This window comes from Carassius gibelio, chromosome A6, assembly GCF_023724105.1.
Source record: "Carassius gibelio isolate Cgi1373 ecotype wild population from Czech Republic chromosome A6, carGib1.2-hapl.c, whole genome shotgun sequence".
Lineage (NCBI taxonomy): Eukaryota > Metazoa > Chordata > Actinopteri > Cypriniformes > Cyprinidae > Carassius > Carassius gibelio.
The window spans coordinates 5,953,170-5,974,850 of record NC_068376.1 but is presented as its reverse complement, the minus strand read 5'-3'; the positions used below and the strand labels follow the sequence as shown (position 1 = coordinate 5,974,850).

Genomic DNA, 21,681 nt, shown 5'->3' with positions numbered 1-21,681 from the left:
ACACTAAATTATGTATACTGAAATATAAATGATGAATCTAAAATAAATTTGAATATAATTCTGCTGCCTATTTTGAGTTTTGCATAGTGATTTTCAGTTGCCTAAAAATACAAATTTTCAAATGTTCTTTCAAAACATGATACAGGCCAAGGATACTGTCCCGGAACAGGAAGCCAAGTTCAAGTAAAATTCTTAACATTTTATTCTTATATTCAATGCAGTATTTTGGAATATGTGTACGTGTCTGTTTGTTTTTGTTTTTCCAATTCATTATTACACAACATGAATTAGTAGTTTCTTCCTGTTTTACGCTTTGCCCTGAAAAATATTTCAGATGACAGTACAGTTCCCAGAAGGTGCTAATTATACATAAACAAACTGATTACATCATCTCTCCAAGAACAACTGTAGGGTATTTCAACTGGTTGCAGTTTGAATCCTAACATACCTGATTAAGTAATCACCTTAAACATGTCTTTTGTAAACACACTTGACTCGGGACATTTCATGGTAAAGTTTGTTCAAATAAAAGGTATGTAAATGGAAGTAGGTCATACAATTATTTTCATCAAAAATGTGTATGTGTATCTCAGTGATTCCTAAAGGAATGGTTCTCCCAAAAATGAAAATTTGCTATATTGAATCACCCTCAGAGCATCCAATATGTAGATGAGGTTGTTTCTTCATTCATAAGTTTGGATAAAATTAGCATTACATCACTTTGCATACCAATGGATCCTCTGCAGTGAATGGGTGCCGTCAGAATGAGAGTCCAAACAAGTAATCCACAGAACTCCAGTCAATCAATAAACATCATGTGAAGTAAAAAGCAGCATGTTTTTAAGAAACAAATCCATCATCAAAGGGATAGTTCACCCAAAAATGAACATTTGATGTTTATCTGCTTACCTCCAGGGCACCCAAGATGTAGATGACTTTGTTTCTTTAGTAGAGCACAAACCAAGATTTTAAGATCAAACCGTTGCAGTCTGTCAGTCTTATAATAGTGTATGGGAAAACATAAAATCAAATGTAAAAAAAATCATACACAAACAAAACCAAATTAAACCATGTGGCTCATGATAATACATTGATGTGTAAAGACACCCAACGATCAGTCTGTTCAAGAAACTGAACAGTATTTACATGTTTTACCAGTATATATATGTTTTACCTCTGATTCAGCTCTCCTGAGAGTGTCCTTTTGTGCTTGTTCTCAACAGCGCGAATGTAGAGGATTCATCTTCTTCGTGCTTCATGACTGATTGCAGAGTGCAGACTTATAAGTGCATTACCGCCACCTATCTCTCAAGTGGACCATTGACACTCCTAATTGAGATTGTAGATAGAGTGTCAATGGTCCATTTGAGAGACAGGTGGCGGTAATGCACTTATAAGCCTGCAATCTCCCATAAAGCAAGAAAAAGAAGATGCCACCTCACGCACCTGCTGCTGAGAACAGTGTTGCCAATTTAGCTACTTTGACGCTAGATTTAGTGACTTTGCACCTTTTTTCCAAAAAAGCGACTAGCAACAAATCTAGCAACTTTCTTGGACAAACATTATTTAGTCTCCGGTACTGCTGCTTTATTAGGATTTTAGTGCAGATGAATATATTTGAGAGCTGGTTATGTAGTCTTAATGGACCACGTTTCAGTCATTATAATATTCATTTCATTGTCTCACAACAGAAACATTAAAATGTATTAATAAAATGCAGTAGGCCTGTGAGCACAGGGAGGCAATACAATATACGCACTTATGTCATGAATATGCTAATTAGCACATGACGTCCACTTATAAGACTAATAGACTGCAATGGTTTGAGCTAAAAATCTTGGTTTGGGTTCTACTGAAGAAACAAAGTCACCTACATCTTGGATACCCTGGGAGTAAGCGGATAAACACAAAACTTTCATTTTTGGGTGAACTATCCCTTTAAACTTTTTTTTTTTTTTTTACTTTAAACTATTGTTGCTGGCTACAATATGAGGCCTTTATCTATAATATTCCTTTCTCCATCGGTAATAAAAGTAATCTAATCAGAATCAGGAGAGAAATAGGTACAGATTAAGCAGCTTTTACAAGCGAAAACAGGGTTTTGATGTGACATAAGAGGTTGGACCTTTTCACTAGAGAAAATGTTATGATGGATTATGAACTCATATTTTGACCAGAAGTGACGGTTTAAGGCTAAAAGAAATATTGAAAGATGAAACAAACTCATGAAAGAACACTGAATAAAGAAATAGAAAAAGGTTGTTTACGTCTTGGATGATTTGAGGGTGAGTTCATTTACAGCAAATGTTAATTTTTTTGTGAACTATTCCTGTAAGAACCTTTTGATACAGTACTCAACTTGTATGTATAATTTTTACCAGTGTCACAAAAGCCAGCTGCAACAATTTTTGTAACATGTGACCTTCTGCCTCGTCTGAAACACCGCTAGAATATTGAATCCTAGTGAAGTGCTAAGATCAAGAGGGTCACGGTAAGAGACATGTCAGGTTTAGTCCTCCGCCGCCAGCCTGTGTGCTCCCCCTTCATCTGTTGCGGTGCTGACGGACACTACGCAGACTGGGGGTGTTGGCCTTGAACTTGCCTTTCCCTCCCCCTCTGCTCTCTCCTCCATTCATTCACAGCTGCGTCTGCTACAGTTCCCTAGGCAACCGTTATGCTGCCTGCCTAGCAACTGGTTTTCCCTCCCCCTCCCTCCTTGCAGATAGAGAGGGGTTGATAAAGGGGTGCTGGGAGAGACAAAGAACCCAATGTGTGTTTATCTGATGTGGATCATGGAACAGGAAGCAGCGTAGGCATCCTCTGTGGAGCTGTATTGTCTGAGCAACCACACTCGCCGGTCCACTAGTAGATCTGAGATCCAAGGGGAGCAGATGTTAGTAGTTGTGAGTGGGGACAATATTTAGAAATCCTGCAACATCTTCATTCATAAAAACAGAATGCTTAATAAAAGTGTTTACAAATCAAGACCAGATTTATATTGTAGAGGTGCGCATTGTTTATTGGGATGTTTGTATAGTTAAAGTACAGGATAAAACCACACATTTTATTACGTCATAATCAACAGCCAACCAATAAATATATAAACAAAGTGTGGTAGTGCCACCACATGGTAATATTTAAAACATGAGACATGTTAAGTGTTTTAAATCAACAGTTCACACAAAATTGTAAAATGGAGAAAATGTATTCACACTCTGATGGGCCAAGATTTAAAATATATTTTTCTTCATTACAAAAGATTTTGATAAATCTAGCATTCCATCACTTGCTCACCACTGGATCCTCTGCAGTGAATGGGTGCCGTCAGAATGAAAGTCTGGTAAAAACATTACAATAATAAAAGCTTGAAGACATGGCTCTTGGCTGCATCGGTATTCCAAATGGTAGTATGGAAATTCCTAAATCAGGAGAGAAATATGGACAGGACAAGCACTGTTTATAAGCAAATACTTCTAAGCAAATATATATATATATATATATATATATATATATATATATATATATATATATATATATAAAGGATTTAGATGTGAGAGGATAACATGGGATGGACCTTTTCACTGGTGGAAGCATTATTATAGATTGTGGACTGATATTTTGGATAAATTTTAAATTTAAAACAAATTAATGTATTTTTTTTTTAAAACGTAGCTTTTGCTTCACAAGATGTTATTTGATAGACTGGAGTTGTGTGGATTATTGTGATGTTTTTATCAGGTGTGTGGCTCTCATTCTGACGGCACCCATTCACTGCAGAGGATCCATTAGTGAGCAAGTTATGTAATGTTAAATTTCTCCAAATCTGTTCAGCTGAAGGAACAAACTCATTTACATTTTGTATGGCCTGAAGATAAATACAAAACTTCAGCAAGTTAAAATTTTTAGGTGAACTATTCCTTTAAATGTTGTTTATGATAGTTATATTAATGATATTAATTATTTATAGATTGCAAAAACAACGGTCATTTGTATTATTAATTTCTGTTTCACACTTTTCACTTTTCATCCACCCAAAAGTCAAGGTTTTAAAATACAGAATACAGGCCAGAGCTTTTGTTTCGATCCACTGCTGCTTCTTTGCAGTCTTTTTGCATTGCTTGCATGTTTAACGTTGAGCATAAATGCATTCGTGAATCGATTACTTTGTCTCCTGCAGCTTAAAATAGGAACAAAAGTGCTGATGTTGGCATTGAACACCTAGCTGCGATAAACCGTCTGGCAGACAGAAACTGTGGGATTCTCTAGAGGAGATAAATTCAGATATTGTTTCTTTCTGCTCTACACTACTCACTCCTACAACTCCCTACTGAAAACTAATGTTTCTTTTAGTTTTGCTTTGTGGAGGATCGCAGACTGATGAAGTCACACCTTACTATAGTGAAAAGATGGCATCCACTCTCACATCTTTAAATAGAGGTGCTGACGCTGCCATTGAAGCTGTTGCTGTAATCAGCCACTTAGTCTTCAGCACTGTGGGAGCCAAATACTGTTACCCTTCAAGAGCTGCTTGTGTTCAGGCAACTACTGAGCATGAGGCTGTTTTGATTGCTAGAGTTTAATATCTAAAATGACAAATGACAAACAAATATTATATATACTAGTACTTTGGCTGTAGTGAGAAAGCATGGGTAAAAAAATAAAAAGTCCACACTTATTCATGAAACAAGAGCACATGTTTGTAAAATTAACGTGAAGATAACTGTGAACCACAGGTGCATTTAAACAAACTGGCAAAACCAAAAGAGTTCTCTCTCCATGCAAAAGCACAAACAGAAATTTTATGAAAAAAATAACAGGCACTGAATAAGAAAGGTACACAGAAAAGGTTTAGACTGAATTGCCATATGTGAAGGTTCAATGTTGCCGGTGTTGCTTATAGCTTAAACAAAGCACCATATGCTACAACAGCAGATACAGAAGACAGCAGAGCTTTTCACAATATTTCTCATCGCATCCAGCATGTAGCGAACATTACCAGTGGAGCAGACAGGCATATTAAAAATTCACATAAATTAAAAAACACTTAGATTACCAGCTGTTCCAGTGAACAACCAGCTGGCTTCTTATATTTGTCTGTTATAATCATACAAATGGGTTTCTTTCTTTGGATAGGCCAGAAGACAGGTGGGACGGATGATTTCAGTTCACTTTGGAGAGCTGATGTTGGGAGAGCAGTTTTCTGAGTTGGGCCACTTCTTCAGTCAAAGCGCTAATCTGGAATCTAATAGTGCTGTGACTTTCTGTATGCCTCTGGATTGAAGCGTTATTCTGATGTGCTGTTGGCCAAGCTGATGGCATTGTGTGTGTTTGTGGCCTCCATAAACCCTCTGTAGTATTCTTCCCTGGAAGAAGGACCTCAGAATCAGCATCTTCAATTCCACATGCCGTCTTGAAACGCAGTTTATGAGGAAGGCCTTTCATATTGTTCGCTTGCCATCCTAATGAATTTGTATGCACTGCTGTGATACCGCTTGGCTGTTCACCAGCTATGTAAGAGGATTGTCGTATGTGTTCACCTCCAGCATCATCTGAAAGCTCTGGGCTCCCAATGCTTGACCCTCCAGGCATGAAGAACCCATAGTTTTTGGTCAACGGATGACCAAAAGTAGTGTGTGAGCTTGAATTGGGGCAGCTGTAGCGCATTGCTGGAAATGTTTGGTTATGTGAGCCAAAGGAGCAGATATGTGCCGGTGAGTTGGTGGGATCTTTGATCAAACCGAATTTGAACTTAAGTGCCAGTAGCTCAGCTTTCAGACGTGCATTGTCTTCAAGAAGAGCCAGAACTTTGTTTTCTACCGCCTTGTCACTGATGCGGCGTTGCTCACGCGAACGCCTGGCAGCTTCGTTGTTCTTTTTGCGCTTGTACCAATAACCTTCGTCTTTTTTCTCGGGAGGTGTAGACTCATGTTTGCGACGCTGTGTGATACGGCTGTCAGTCTCAGAGCTTTCTTGGTGTTTTAGAACTCTGGGATGGATAAGAAAAGAGCGGGCTAGCATGCTGCTGGACGTTAATATGGACACTGCTTCTTCTGTGAAGGATATAGCTCCATCCTGACTGACTGGATCAGGTATTTCTTTAGAGTACATCACTCTCTGTTCTGCCAGTGTGGTGCTTTGGTCCTTCACGTTTTGAGTCTGGTGCTTAAAGTATGTGTGAAATCACAAGGCACATTCACAGGTCTTCTAAAATGTTGGTGTTTCTGCTGCCGTCCTGAAGACTGTTAGCTCCGCCTAGTGGTTGAACACAGAGACACAATTAAGGGGTTAGGATCACATATAGATATAGATATAGAGGCATTAAGTATCGTTATGAAAATCTTGATAGCATTACTCAAAAATCCATATTATATTTTTAGAAAAATTATTTAATATAATTAAAATTTACCTTGAAAAATATATTTGACAACTTCTGAAGTAATGGAAATGGTAATATAATACAAAAAAGATTTTCGTTGCCCACAACATTAATGTAAGCTAGTCATTTTCATTGCATTTTTGTGTGCTTACATTCGGTTACAGAACTCTTTAAAACGCTCTCACTAACAAATTTCGTGATAATTTCAAAGTCTGATGCTTTTTGCAAGTAGCTACTACGTGCAAAAAGACCATCATTAACGGTCAGTCATGTGAATTTATTAGATCTGCTTACCTTACTAAAGTAACCAGTAAACTTACCAGTAAAACACTTAATGGTTGACTTTAAAACCCCCACGGAGGCTGTCAGGAGCAAGTTCTGCTGCGATATACTGCAATAATAACTGAATGAACCCGCGCACTGCTGGGTGCTTCTCTCTCGTAGCGCGCGCAGACAGGACTCTGTCCTCATGTAGCGCGCGCCTCATGTCTCTGTTCCTCTGAAGGGTTCAGCTCGGGCCGCGAGGTCAGATGGTATCAATACGTCACACCACAGCCGCGCGAGAGGTGCACAGCAGCGCTGAATTTATACACGTACATGCACATTAACTTGCTAAATTCAAAAATATATCAGTTTGAAGAGATCTTACCACATGTAACAAAATCTCACACTATTTATTTGTGGTCATGTTAACATGGCAATAACAGAAGCAACTGGTCTCTTGATGTAATTAGATCAAAAGAATATTCTATGACCCATTTTGGAGGAATTACAAGCAGGAATGTGATGCTTATAGGTAAACTTGTCAAAGCTTCAATTAATGCTAGCAAAAATGTGTATTATTTGAGCTGTAAATCTGTTCACTCAGTTTAGTGAATATGCTTCATCTGCATCTGCAAAATCTGCATTTTTAGTTGTATGCAATGATAAATCATCACTTTTTTTAACCAAATGAACCTGCACTTGTGAAAACTGCCATGATGAATGAAGAAAGTGAGATAAGCTTATCATTTATCTGATGTTAATCCTGCGGAGCTTCTTACCAGCCATCCTATACTATGCACATGTTGCCATACTATACACATGTTGCTATTGGCCAGGCTTTAATTTAATACATTATTTATGACATTATGTAACAGGATATGTCTGGCCTGTATCTCCCTCCACCACGGGTCTTTGGCCTGCAAAATGTTGAATTGCAAATAAATTAGAAAAAAAAAACATTTTAATCTAGAAGGGACAGATATAAAATAAAACATTGTTTTTTAAATGTTTTTAATTAAGTCTCTTGCTGACCAAGACTGCATTTGTTTAATTATATTGTGAAAATAAACATTATAATAAATGTAAAAATACTGTGACATGTTAAATAATTTGAAACAACTGTTTTCTAATTTATTATATTTTTAAATGTAATTTATTCCTGTAATGCAAAGCTGAATTTTTCAGCATCATTACACCAGTCTTCAGTGTCTTTGCTGATTTGCTGTTCAGTTATTATACTGGTGCACAGTTATCACTAATGTTTCATATTGCTGATTAAAATATCAAGGATATTTTTTTTTCAAGATTCTTTGACGAATAGAAAGTTCAAAAGATCAGCATTTAGTTTAAATAGATTTTTTTAACAACATTTTATGTTTTACTGTCACTTATGATAACGCATCCTTTCTGAATAATAATATTGCTGAATAGGGATCATGTGACACTGAAGACTGAAGTAAGGATGCTGAACATTCAGCTTTGTGTCACAGGAATAAGATACATTTGAAAATATATTACAAAAGAAAACACATATTTTAAATTGTAATAGTATTAATACATACTACTGTAAAACTAAACACACTATTAGTGTTTTTACTGTTTAAGCTCATAAATGCTGCCTTTGGCAAGCATACGAGACTTTAAAAAATAATTTAATACTCATAACGTCTCCAAACCTTTGACAAGTACTACATATATAGTCTTGCATAGGGCCTGTGTTGGAAAAGAAATGTCCTCAGGCAGCCAGGGATAAACATCATGAAGACTCTTTGTAAAGCAGCCCTTATCTCTGCAATTAAATCTTATTTCTCACTCTGACACAACTATTACTTTATTTCTAACCTCAAAGAACCTTCACCCTTAACCAAAGGAATGTACTGATGCAACCAATTTGATCAGATGAATCAGAATATGTTGCCAAAATGTGGAACAGAGAAATTATTCATAAATTAGCATTCTTTCTGTCAGTGTGCTCTTAAATGCTTATATAGCATATGAAGACTAATTAACATTTTTTAGTGTTTTAGAGTGGGTTTATTACTGCAATTCTGCATAATTAGGACGAACAAATGCCCTGTTATGGCTTGTGACGTCCCTTTTATATTAAGCACATTAAGTCTGAGTCACTGAGCCTCCACACACACACACACACACACACCCACACACAGCTCTTGAACAGATATCACAGGGTCGAGGACAGCACATATTTTTTGGTTCTATGGTGTTGATGTGCTCCTCTATTTTCAGTTTCTTAAATAATGTAAATTAATGTGGGTCTGAAATGACATGGTGAATAAATGGTGACAAAATGTTTCCATTAACTATTCTTTAAGTGCTGTTATTTCGCATTCGGTGAGCTGTTGTGCTTTCAGAGGCTGTAAAGCAACCTTGATTCTTCCTGCCTCCCATCTTTCTCCTTGTGTGTCACTAAACTGATTCTTGTGTTTTTGATTTTGTTGTCCTATTAGGCCATCATCATATTGTTCATCGATGTGACACAGAGCTGAGGACAAGATGTTGTCTTTCTTTTCTTTTCTACAAAACTATTAACATTAACAAACTGGTCAACATCTCCACAGGTAAAACAACATAAGAACATGCTAAGTGGGAACATGCTATACACAAGTCATGTGAAAAAGAAACTTAGGTTTCAATGGTTTTACCTCAGGACATAGTAAAAAAATCTGGTCCAGCTGATATGAAAAAACCTCAGATGAACAACAACATGCAACAAATTACATTGTCATTATTTAAAATTGAAAAATAAAGCCAAAATGGACAAGCTAAAGTATGTGTGAAAACCCTCATGACTCAATAGCTAGAAGAACCATTTTTAGCGTTTTTTTTTTTTTGTCAGTCTCTCACATTGTTGTGGAGGACTGTTGGCCCGCTTTTCTTTACAACATGGCTTCAGTTTATGTACGTTTTCAGACTTTTATTTATGCACCACTCTCTTCTCTCTTAAATGGATACTCCACCCTAAAATAAAACAATTTGTCATTAATCACCTACCCCCTACGACCTTGACACTGTTATTTACTTGGCAGTCTATGGGACAGTCTCAAGCCTCCAGGTTTTTATCCAAAATATCTTAAATTGTGTTCCGAAGAAGAACAGAGGTTTTATAGGTTTGGAACGATATGGGGGCAAGTGATTAATGACAAAATTTTCATTTTGGGGTGGAGTAACCCTTTAAGGTCAGTCGGGTTGAGGTCTGGACTTTGACTGGGCCATTGCAACACCTTGAGTCTTTTCTTTTTCACATGTTCTGTTGTAGATTTGCTGGTGTGCTTGAGATCATTGTCCTGTTACATGACCCGATTTCAGACAAGCTTTAGCTGTCGGACAAATAGCCTCACATCTGACTGTGCAGGATATCTAGGAATACAGAGAAGTTCATAGTCGACTCGATGACTGCAAGTTGCTCAAGTCCCATGGCTGCAAAACAAGCCAAAATCATCACCCTTACAGTGTTTACCTAATTTTAAGACCCTCTTAAGACCCGATGATGTTTTTCATTACGTCCTGATTCATAAAACCATAGAATTCAAAGAGTGTATACGGTCTTTTTCACATGACTGCATCATGGGATTGAGAATTTCCTTAGATGTCCTGAAAAGAAGATTTGATCAGATTCAGTAAACTTCTTGGAATTAATTTGCCCCAAAAGTGCAGTTAATTACAACAACATGTTTTTATTTATGTGTTCTGGAGGGGAAAGTTGTCTATATGCTTGATTGATATGTGGTAACAGTCTGCTTCATTCCAGCTTCCTTCTGCTTTGTGTCTCAAACAATTGTATTACTACTAACCAGAACAACAATGGATTGTGTCCTCAGATGCCCCCTTAGAGTGATTGCATCAGTGGATGTGTGACGTGTGTCTGACGCTCAAAACAAAACCCAGGCTAATCCCAGACTTAATCTCAGTTGTATCCCTCAAAATAGGTTTAACCCCTGTAAACCGACTAGAGCCTTAATGGCCAATACATCTTGTGTTAACTGTGGGGCTTTTTGTGGATGTTTTGTCAGTTTTATTCCTTTTTGCTTAAGCATTTATATGTAATTTGAAAAGTGTTAATACATCTAGACATTTCTCCAAAGGCCCAAAATGACGTATGTTGATAATAACAATAAAAACAACAGCTTTATGATTAATGATTCAGGTTTATCCCGTGCATTGGAGCAGTAGATGTACAGACACTGTGTTGTGTGTTAGTTTGCCATCTGTTGGTTGGAAAGGAGATTGACAGAAATGACTGAATTGCAGTTGCTTTATTAGTGAATAAGTAAAAACATTAGTATAAATTAGCATAGCATTGTTTTTTATTATGATGGTATCTTGTTATATAAATAGCAATATTACAATTAAACATGAAGATTTTTATGACTTTTGGTAACATTTATGAACTCCCACACAATAAAGACTATAGACATAAATACGAAATCAGATCAAAAACACAATGATAACAATATTCATCCGCTGACCTGAACAGCTTATTATTTGTTTTGGCATTTTCTGTAAAAATTACACTTTAAACTTAAGCATATATTTCTGCATCTTTATGAACATGAGCGAATTCCAATTAATATCCATGAGGGAATTTTCTTATATTACAGCAATGAGAGAGTTTCCCTACGTTTCTTTCTGAAAATGTTTTATCAATGTTTTTTTTTTGTTTTTTTTTTCACAGTAATCCATTTTCGATGGCTGGGATTCAATTAGTTCTTTACCGTTTTCCAATTCATACAGTTTAGATAAAGGGTCCAGATTGGAAATAAGTCTGATGTTTAATGGCAAGTAACTACAAATTTGGAGCTCTTGATTTCAGCATGATACCTACTTATGATTATGATTTCATAAAAATAAAAAAAAACACCAACTCCTCCCCTTTATCATATAATGTACAGTATGTACATGTCAGTTGTATGTTTATGTAATAGTGCTTTATGTATATACAATTCAAGCATCTCACCTGCTGAACACAGGTCCTCACAAAACCACTGAAATGCTCTCCTGGACTAACCTCAATGGATGCATTTGGTTGATGTGTTTTGTTTGTGTTTGGCCTCACACATGTCTCTTCATGTGTAATGCCAGGTGGTCGGATCGGCTGAAGGCTCTGTGGCAGAGCATACACTCGTATGGCTTCTGTCCCGTGTGTTTTCGGAAGTGTCTCGTCAACTCATCCGAACGGGCGAACTTCCACCCACAACCTTCCCACGTGCAGTGGTACGGCTTTTCCCCTGAGGACAACCGAAATAAGAGAAGGTAAGAAATGGGTTGCATTTCTGCATACTCTCAGCCTCTGCATTTTCGGTTTATTTTATGAGTTCTGAAATTATGATCTCAACGCTTCCACTTTTTAGATTTTTTTTAAACATGATGGACTGTTGTACCCCTAAAAGGTTTTTAAAAACAATGAACTGTGATTAGATAGTTTACAAGTGAATCTGATGGTCTCTTTCTTTCTAAATGCATTCAAACAAGCCTTTATGCGCGTGAACCTTGGACACCAAAACGGAGCAACAGTCAGCAACAGGATATGATGTCATGTGTCTTTGTGTTTGCATGTGGAAGCAAATGAAGACAAATCTCTTGCAGTGTTGTTATTGTTAATTAAACTAAAACTAGTAAACATTCTTTAGTTAATTGTTAAAGCTAAAATAAATAATAAAGCTAAAATATAATAGAATGATCAGATGAAAAACTTAATTCAAATGTTTGTTTTTTTTAAATTGAAATTGAAAATGAAAAACTATTGCCTTGGCAACTAATTGAAGTACTTAAATCACTAAACTAAGACTGAAATAATAATATATTAAAAAAGATGAAAACACGTAATGAAAATAGTTGCAGTAAACTAAAACAGAAAGAACAATAAATTAAACATATATATATATATCACAAAAACACACCAAGAAATTTAACTGTTTTCTACTTTAATTAATTTTTATAGTATTTGTTGTTGCAGATCTGAAGACATGCCATTCTATAATATTCAGATCAGATTCAGTGTTTTTAGATTACCTGTGTGTGTTCGGAGGTGTGCTTTGAGATGAGAGCTCTTGGTGTAATTCTTATGGCAGCCTGGGTATTCACAACTGTGAACCGTGGCTTTCCTCTTCAACACCCCTCTCCTCATGCGCTTCCCCTCCAGACCTGCAGGAGGCACTGTGGAGTCGGGCACCATGCTTTTTGTGGGCGGATAGTGACTGGCCGGCTGCCTGTGTGTGTAGCTCACTTGTGGTTGGTAGAGTTTGGGGTGTGTGTAGTTTTGGATTAAGTTATAGTGATGTTGTGGAGGAAAGAGCAGTGCCTCCATGGTGATCCCAGACGTCTGGATAAATTTTGAGTCGGGAAAGGGTATCAAAGGTGCAGGCTGAGGATAATGTCCAAAATCCCATGACTTCATCTTGCCATTGCTGTTTCTCTCATTTTCTCTGTTGATTTCATGAACAATAGGGAAACTACTGAACTGGTGGTTTTCTGGTTGAGAGAATGCTTTTGCTGTTTGCTTTTGCTGCTCCAAATATCCTCCATCAAAGAGATCAGGCAATGAGCAACTTAAAGTTGCTTCATGAGGAAGCAGCTCAGCCAGCGAACTTGAAATGGACACTTGGTGTCTATTTGAACTTGACTGGTCCTCCAGGTAAAGATCAGGACAGTAAACCTGGTCTTGCATCAGCGGGTGTTGGGAAGTGTAATTTTGAGAGTTGGTCCGTTCAGGTGATGCTTCACCCCAATCTGACAACAGGAACTCCATATCCCAGCATCCCTCACTGTCATCATGGTGTTGAGCTGACAGAAACCCAGAAGGTTTGTTGCTGCAGGTGCTTTGGTCTAAATCCTTGAAGTCTGGATCCAAAAAGCCTTTTTCAAACTTCCAAGCCTTTGGAGTCACCAAATATTGTTTAATCAGTATTGACATTTCTTGATTAACCATTTTAAATATTGCAATCAAATATGTTAGTTTCCAAAACCACAGCATCTCCCTTCAGTTTTATTCTCTTTTATGGGATTTTTCAGAGGATTGACACTTATTTTTACTGTGAAACTAGTCAATTGACATTATGGAAAGGGATTTCATAAGATCAAATTTACTATCAAAATTGACAGTTACAGTTTTAATTACCTTAAAAAAAAAAGCAAAATATCTGAAACAAACTTACCTTCATGTTTTCGGAGGTGTTGCAGAAGTTTTAATTTTAATCTAGAAGGGACAGATATAAAATAAAACATTGTTTTTTAAATGTTTTTAATTAAGTCTCTTGCTGACCAAGACTGCATTTGTTTAATTATATTGTGAAAATAAACATTATAATAAATGTAAAAATACTGTGACATGTTAAATAATTTGAAACAACTGTTTTCTAATTTATTATATTTTTAAATGTAATTTATTCCTGTAATGCAAAGCTGAATTTTTCAGCATCATTACACCAGTCTTCAGTGTCTTTGCTGATTTGCTGTTCAGTTATTATACTGGTGCACAGTTATCACTAATGTTTCATATTGCTGATTAAAATATCAAGGATATTTTTTTTTCAAGATTCTTTGACGAATAGAAAGTTCAAAAGATCAGCATTTAGTTTAAATAGATTTTTTTAACAACATTTTATGTTTTACTGTCACTTATGATAACGCATCCTTTCTGAATAATAATATTGCTGAATAGGGATCATGTGACACTGAAGACTGAAGTAAGGATGCTGAACATTCAGCTTTGTGTCACAGGAATAAGATACATTTGAAAATATATTACAAAAGAAAACACATATTTTAAATTGTAATAGTATTAATACATACTACTGTAAAACTAAACACACTATTAGTGTTTTTACTGTTTAAGCTCATAAATGCTGCCTTTGGCAAGCATACGAGACTTTAAAAAATAATTTAATACTCATAACGTCTCCAAACCTTTGACAAGTACTACATATATAGTCTTGCATAGGGCCTGTGTTGGAAAAGAAATGTCCTCAGGCAGCCAGGGATAAACATCATGAAGACTCTTTGTAAAGCAGCCCTTATCTCTGCAATTAAATCTTATTTCTCACTCTGACACAACTATTACTTTATTTCTAACCTCAAAGAACCTTCACCCTTAACCAAAGGAATGTACTGATGCAACCAATTTGATCAGATGAATCAGAATATGTTGCCAAAATGTGGAACAGAGAAATTATTCATAAATTAGCATTCTTTCTGTCAGTGTGCTCTTAAATGCTTATATAGCATATGAAGACTAATTAACATTTTTTAGTGTTTTAGAGTGGGTTTATTACTGCAATTCTGCATAATTAGGACGAACAAATGCCCTGTTATGGCTTGTGACGTCCCTTTTATATTAAGCACATTAAGTCTGAGTCACTGAGCCTCCACACACACACACACACACACACCCACACACAGCTCTTGAACAGATATCACAGGGTCGAGGACAGCACATATTTTTTGGTTCTATGGTGTTGATGTGCTCCTCTATTTTCAGTTTCTTAAATAATGTAAATTAATGTGGGTCTGAAATGACATGGTGAATAAATGGTGACAAAATGTTTCCATTAACTATTCTTTAAGTGCTGTTATTTCGCATTCGGTGAGCTGTTGTGCTTTCAGAGGCTGTAAAGCAACCTTGATTCTTCCTGCCTCCCATCTTTCTCCTTGTGTGTCACTAAACTGATTCTTGTGTTTTTGATTTTGTTGTCCTATTAGGCCATCATCATATTGTTCATCGATGTGACACAGAGCTGAGGACAAGATGTTGTCTTTCTTTTCTTTTCTACAAAACTATTAACATTAACAAACTGGTCAACATCTCCACAGGTAAAACAACATAAGAACATGCTAAGTGGGAACATGCTATACACAAGTCATGTGAAAAAGAAACTTAGGTTTCAATGGTTTTACCTCAGGACATAGTAAAAAAATCTGGTCCAGCTGATATGAAAAAACCTCAGATGAACAACAACATGCAACAAATTACATTGTCATTATTTAAAATTGAAAAATAAAGCCAAAATGGACAAGCTAAAGTATGTGTGAAAACCCTCATGACTCAATAGCTAGAAGAACCATTTTTAGCGTTTTTTTTTTTTTGTCAGTCTCTCACATTGTTGTGGAGGACTGTTGGCCCGCTTTTCTTTACAACATGGCTTCAGTTTATGTACGTTTTCAGACTTTTATTTATGCACCACTCTCTTCTCTCTTAAATGGATACTCCACCCTAAAATAAAACAATTTGTCATTAATCACCTACCCCCTACGACCTTGACACTGTTATTTACTTGGCAGTCTATGGGACAGTCTCAAGCCTCCAGGTTTTTATCCAAAATATCTTAAATTGTGTTCCGAAGAAGAACAGAGGTTTTATAGGTTTGGAACGATATGGGGGCAAGTGATTAATGACAAAATTTTCATTTTGGGGTGGAGTAACCCTTTAAGGTCAGTCGGGTTGAGGTCTGGACTTTGACTGGGCCATTGCAACACCTTGAGTCTTTTCTTTTTCACATGTTCTGTTGTAGATTTGCTGGTGTGCTTGAGATCATTGTCCTGTTACATGACCCGATTTCAGACAAGCTTTAGCTGTCGGACAAATAGCCTCACATCTGACTGTGCAGGATATCTAGGAATACAGAGAAGTTCATAGTCGACTCGATGACTGCAAGTTGCTCAAGTCCCATGGCTGCAAAACAAGCCAAAATCATCACCCTTACAGTGTTTACCTAATTTTAAGACCCTCTTAAGACCCGATGATGTTTTTCATTACGTCCTGATTCATAAAACCATAGAATTCAAAGAGTGTATACGGTCTTTTTCACATGACTGCATCATGGGATTGAGAATTTCCTTAGATGTCCTGAAAAGAAGATTTGATCAGATTCAGTAAACTTCTTGGAATTAATTTGCCCCAAAAGTGCAGTTAATTACAACAACATGTTTTTATTTATGTGTTCTGGAGGGGAAAGTTGTCTATATGCTTGATTGATATGTGGTAACAGTCTGCTTCATTCCAGCTTCCTTCTGCTTTGTGTCTCAAACAATTGTATTACTACTAACCAGAACAACAATGGATTGTGTCCTCAGATGCCCCCTTAGAGTGATTGCATCAGTGGATGTGTGACGTGTGTCTGACGCTCAAAACAAAACCCAGGCTAATCCCAGACTTAATCTCAGTTGTATCCCTCAAAATAGGTTTAACCCCTGTAAACCGACTAGAGCCTTAATGGCCAATACATCTTGTGTTAACTGTGGGGCTTTTTGTGGATGTTTTGTCAGTTTTATTCCTTTTTGCTTAAGCATTTATATGTAATTTGAAAAGTGTTAATACATCTAGACATTTCTCCAAAGGCCCAAAATGACGTATGTTGATAATAACAATAAAAACAACAGCTTTATGATTAATGATTCAGGTTTATCCCGTGCATTGGAGCAGTAGATGTACAGACACTGTGTTGTGTGTTAGTTTGCCATCTGTTGGTTGGAAAGGAGATTGACAGAAATGACTGAATTGCAGTTGCTTTATTAGTGAATAAGTAAAAACATTAGTATAAATTAGCATAGCATTGTTTTTTATTATGATGGTATCTTGTTATATAAATAGCAATATTACAATTAAACATGAAGATTTTTATGACTTTTGGTAACATTTATGAACTCCCACACAATAAAGACTATAGACATAAATACGAAATCAGATCAAAAACACAATGATAACAATATTCATCCGCTGACCTGAACAGCTTATTATTTGTTTTGGCATTTTCTGTAAAAATTACACTTTAAACTTAAGCATATATTTCTGCATCTTTATGAACATGAGCGAATTCCAATTAATATCCATGAGGGAATTTTCTTATATTACAGCAATGAGAGAGTTTCCCTACGTTTCTTTCTGAAAATGTTTTATCAATGTTTTTTTTTTGTTTTTTTTTTCACAGTAATCCATTTTCGATGGCTGGGATTCAATTAGTTCTTTACCGTTTTCCAATTCATACAGTTTAGATAAAGGGTCCAGATTGGAAATAAGTCTGATGTTTAATGGCAAGTAACTACAAATTTGGAGCTCTTGATTTCAGCATGATACCTACTTATGATTATGATTTCATAAAAATAAAAAAAAACACCAACTCCTCCCCTTTATCATATAATGTACAGTATGTACATGTCAGTTGTATGTTTATGTAATAGTGCTTTATGTATATACAATTCAAGCATCTCACCTGCTGAACACAGGTCCTCACAAAACCACTGAAATGCTCTCCTGGACTAACCTCAATGGATGCATTTGGTTGATGTGTTTTGTTTGTGTTTGGCCTCACACATGTCTCTTCATGTGTAATGCCAGGTGGTCGGATCGGCTGAAGGCTCTGTGGCAGAGCATACACTCGTATGGCTTCTGTCCCGTGTGTTTTCGGAAGTGTCTCGTCAACTCATCCGAACGGGCGAACTTCCACCCACAACCTTCCCACGTGCAGTGGTACGGCTTTTCCCCTGAGGACAACCGAAATAAGAGAAGGTAAGAAATGGGTTGCATTTCTGCATACTCTCAGCCTCTGCATTTTCGGTTTATTTTATGAGTTCTGAAATTATGATCTCAACGCTTCCACTTTTTAGATTTTTTTTAAACATGATGGACTGTTGTACCCCTAAAAGGTTTTTAAAAACAATGAACTGTGATTAGATAGTTTACAAGTGAATCTGATGGTCTCTTTCTTTCTAAATGCATTCAAACAAGCCTTTATGCGCGTGAACCTTGGACACCAAAACGGAGCAACAGTCAGCAACAGGATATGATGTCATGTGTCTTTGTGTTTGCATGTGGAAGCAAATGAAGACAAATCTCTTGCAGTGTTGTTATTGTTAATTAAACTAAAACTAGTAAACATTCTTTAGTTAATTGTTAAAGCTAAAATAAATAATAAAGCTAAAATATAATAGAATGATCAGATGAAAAACTTAATTCAAATGTTTGTTTTTTTTAAATTGAAATTGAAAATGAAAAACTATTGCCTTGGCAACTAATTGAAGTACTTAAATCACTAAACTAAGACTGAAATAATAATATATTAAAAAAGATGAAAACACGTAATGAAAATAGTTGCAGTAAACTAAAACAGAAAGAACAATAAATTAAACATATATATATATATCACAAAAACACACCAAGAAATTTAACTGTTTTCTACTTTAATTAATTTTTATAGTATTTGTTGTTGCAGATCTGAAGACATGCCATTCTATAATATTCAGATCAGATTCAGTGTTTTTAGATTACCTGTGTGTGTTCGGAGGTGTGCTTTGAGATGAGAGCTCTTGGTGTAATTCTTATGGCAGCCTGGGTATTCACAACTGTGAACCGTGGCTTTCCTCTTCAACACCCCTCTCCTCATGCGCTTCCCCTCCAGACCTGCAGGAGGCACTGTGGAGTCGGGCACCATGCTTTTTGTGGGCGGATAGTGACTGGCCGGCTGCCTGTGTGTGTAGCTCACTTGTGGTTGGTAGAGTTTGGGGTGTGTGTAGTTTTGGATTAAGTTATAGTGATGTTGTGGAGGAAAGAGCAGTGCCTCCATGGTGATCCCAGACGTCTGGATAAATTTTGAGTCGGGAAAGGGTATCAAAGGTGCAGGCTGAGGATAATGTCCAAAATCCCATGACTTCATCTTGCCATTGCTGTTTCTCTCATTTTCTCTGTTGATTTCATGAACAATAGGGAAACTACTGAACTGGTGGTTTTCTGGTTGAGAGAATGCTTTTGCTGTTTGCTTTTGCTGCTCCAAATATCCTCCATCAAAGAGATCAGGCAATGAGCAACTTAAAGTTGCTTCATGAGGAAGCAGCTCAGCCAGCGAACTTGAAATGGACACTTGGTGTCTATTTGAACTTGACTGGTCCTCCAGGTAAAGATCAGGACAGTAAACCTGGTCTTGCATCAGCGGGTGTTGGGAAGTGTAATTTTGAGAGTTGGTCCGTTCAGGTGATGCTTCACCCCAATCTGACAACAGGAACTCCATATCCCAGCATCCCTCACTGTCATCATGGTGTTGAGCTGACAGAAACCCAGAAGGTTTGTTGCTGCAGGTGCTTTGGTCTAAATCCTTGAAGTCTGGATCCAAAAAGCCTTTTTCAAACTTCCAAGCCTTTGGAGTCACCAAATATTGTTTAATCAGTATTGACATTTCTTGATTAACCATTTTAAATATTGCAATCAAATATGTTAGTTTCCAAAACCACAGCATCTCCCTTCAGTTTTATTCTCTTTTATGGGATTTTTCAGAGGATTGACACTTATTTTTACTGTGAAACTAGTCAATTGACATTATGGAAAGGGATTTCATAAGATCAAATTTACTATCAAAATTGACAGTTACAGTTTTAATTACCTTAAAAAAAAAAGCAAAATATCTGAAACAAACTTACCTTCATGTTTTCGGAGGTGTTGCAGAAGTTTGAAAACGAAGGCAGAGCAGCCTGTGTCACAGCCATCTGTTTGATGTTATTATCAAAAAAACTTTCTAATGTCCCCAAAAGAGGCAAGTCTAAGCGTCGTCTTGTCCAAAATGAGTCTTAGATGTGCAGTAGACAAAGGACACGAACCCAGAAATTAGTGTTACATTCAAAATATATATAAAGAATAAAAATAAAAAACTTCACAGTGGCATTAATGCTGGTTACCCCCTTTCCCTCTCTTTCTTCCCCCCACTCTTTCTTCCTCTCTATCAGTGATAACCTTACGTTTAAGGCCCCTGACAGTTGTGATTGTGGGTGGAGTTTAAATTTGAGTCCAAAAATGTTGAAAGTTGCAATTCAAAAAGTTATACTCAACAAAATTAACAGCAAAAATAAACAATGTGGATAAACATAATAATTACATTACTTATAATATCACCTATTTCATTCTGCTGAACCATTAGAGGAAAACAAGTTGCGAAAATAAATGTTCACTCTAATATTTGTTTATGATGGCCTATTAAATCTAAAATGAGCGAGAACAAGTAAATAATATATTAATAATATATCTTAATTTATTCATATATATTTATTTAAAATAAATTCAGTTGTTAATAATAAATTAATAAAAATGTTAATAAGTTGAAAAGCCAGTAACGGTCAACATAAAATTATTATAATTAATGCTTTTGATGCATAAAGTACTATGAATAATTCTATTTGATGATATCGAAAGCTGAGATGTGTGGAACCTTGTTTGCAAACAGTATCAATGTGGTTAAGTGAGTTGAAGTGGAATGTACAGTGAATACATTTACACTTAAAGCTGTATATTAAAGCGATACATCTCTTGTGAAACACTTAAACTGTGAGTGTGCGATTCTCAGAAGGCCGGTGTTCAGTAGGTGATTATGTGCTGGAAAGCGGTTATCAGTGTGGTTAGGGTGATGAGAGGCCTCCTGTCCTTTATGAGATAATAGAGCTCTGGGTCCCTCTGATGCCTCTTTCCCCACAGATAACAGCACATACACACACTTTCACCGTCAAACCTCGCTGCTGAGCTGCCTTTGTTAAAAGCCACTGAATTGACTAATTTGAATGAGAACACATCATTTTCCTATGCATTTATACCGTGCATGTGTGGGTCCGTGAGAACAAAATACACAACCAGACAGGTTAAGCTCACTCAAATGAAGTGGCTAAATAAACACAAGCAGATCTGCAATGTCAAGATCTCTTGAAATCCAATTGTAACTTAATGGAACGTCAGCCTTTAATGATTATGATTACACAGAGCTTATTTTACTAGGATTATTTGCTAAGACTTTTAATTGGACACCTTTATTGCATTATGTATATATTATAAATTGTTCATATTTTAGTTTCTGTGTATTAATTTGGAATATTCTTATTGTCAGGTAATTGTCTTCAAAATGCATGTACTGGTTATGAATCTTTATTTAGATACAATACCTCAGTAAAAGTATACTAAATATTCAGAAGTTTGGGGATAAGAAGTTTTGACCGATTTGAAGTTGAAGAATACATCCACCAGGGACTCTGTGTGTCAGATCCGCTCTTCTATCAGTTGA

At 36.4% G+C, this 21,681-nt stretch overlaps 2 protein-coding genes across 5 annotated transcripts; both read right to left on the bottom strand.

Moving 5' to 3' along the window:
• Positions 1 to 4,691: 4,691 nt before the first annotated feature.
• On the bottom strand, positions 4,692 to 6,168 carry nfil3-3 (nuclear factor, interleukin 3 regulated, member 3; the record flags this gene model as incomplete). The annotated part of the gene is made up of 1 exon (XM_052600574.1): positions 4,692 to 6,168. A coding segment is annotated over one exon (1,008 nt), but the record flags the coding sequence as incomplete, so codon positions are not given.
• A 4,544-nt stretch (positions 6,169 to 10,712) lies between these two features.
• On the bottom strand, positions 10,713 to 20,352 carry klf1 (Kruppel-like factor 1 (erythroid)). 4 transcript variants are annotated; one of them, XM_052600559.1, is made up of 3 exons: positions 13,813 to 13,945; positions 12,671 to 13,532; positions 10,713 to 11,886 (listed from the first exon to the last, which is right to left on the bottom strand). In XM_052600559.1, the coding sequence occupies exons 1-3, from the start codon at positions 13,816 to 13,818 to the stop codon at positions 11,711 to 11,713; spliced, it is 1,044 nt and encodes a 347-aa protein (XP_052456519.1). In that variant the 5' UTR covers positions 13,819 to 13,945; the 3' UTR covers positions 10,713 to 11,710. The 4 variants fall into 4 exon arrangements, with proteins under 4 accessions (XP_052456519.1, XP_052456517.1, XP_052456518.1 ...); XM_052600557.1 differs by lacking the exon at positions 13,813 to 13,945 and adding an exon at positions 20,060 to 20,352 and having other exon boundaries at positions 10,730 to 11,886; XM_052600558.1 differs by lacking the exons at positions 12,671 to 13,532; positions 13,813 to 13,945 and adding exons at positions 18,918 to 19,779; positions 20,060 to 20,351 and having other exon boundaries at positions 10,734 to 11,886.
• Positions 20,353 to 21,681: the final 1,329 nt, after the last annotated feature.

What these genes read in the sequence shown, in the direction of transcription:
- klf1 (XM_052600557.1), bottom strand. Translation starts at nt 20,125, where the DNA reads ATGGCTGTGACACAGGCTGCTCTGCCTTCGTTTTCAAACTTCTGCAAC. An exon ending in ACACCTCCGAAAACATGAAG is followed by an intron (nt 13,533 to 20,059) that starts GTAAGTTTGTTT and finishes GTGACTCCAAAG; the next exon opens with GCTTGGAAGTTTGAAAAAGG. An exon ending in ACACCTCCGAACACACACAG is followed by an intron (nt 11,887 to 12,670) that starts GTAATCTAAAAA and finishes GGTTGTCCTCAG; the next exon opens with GGGAAAAGCCGTACCACTGC.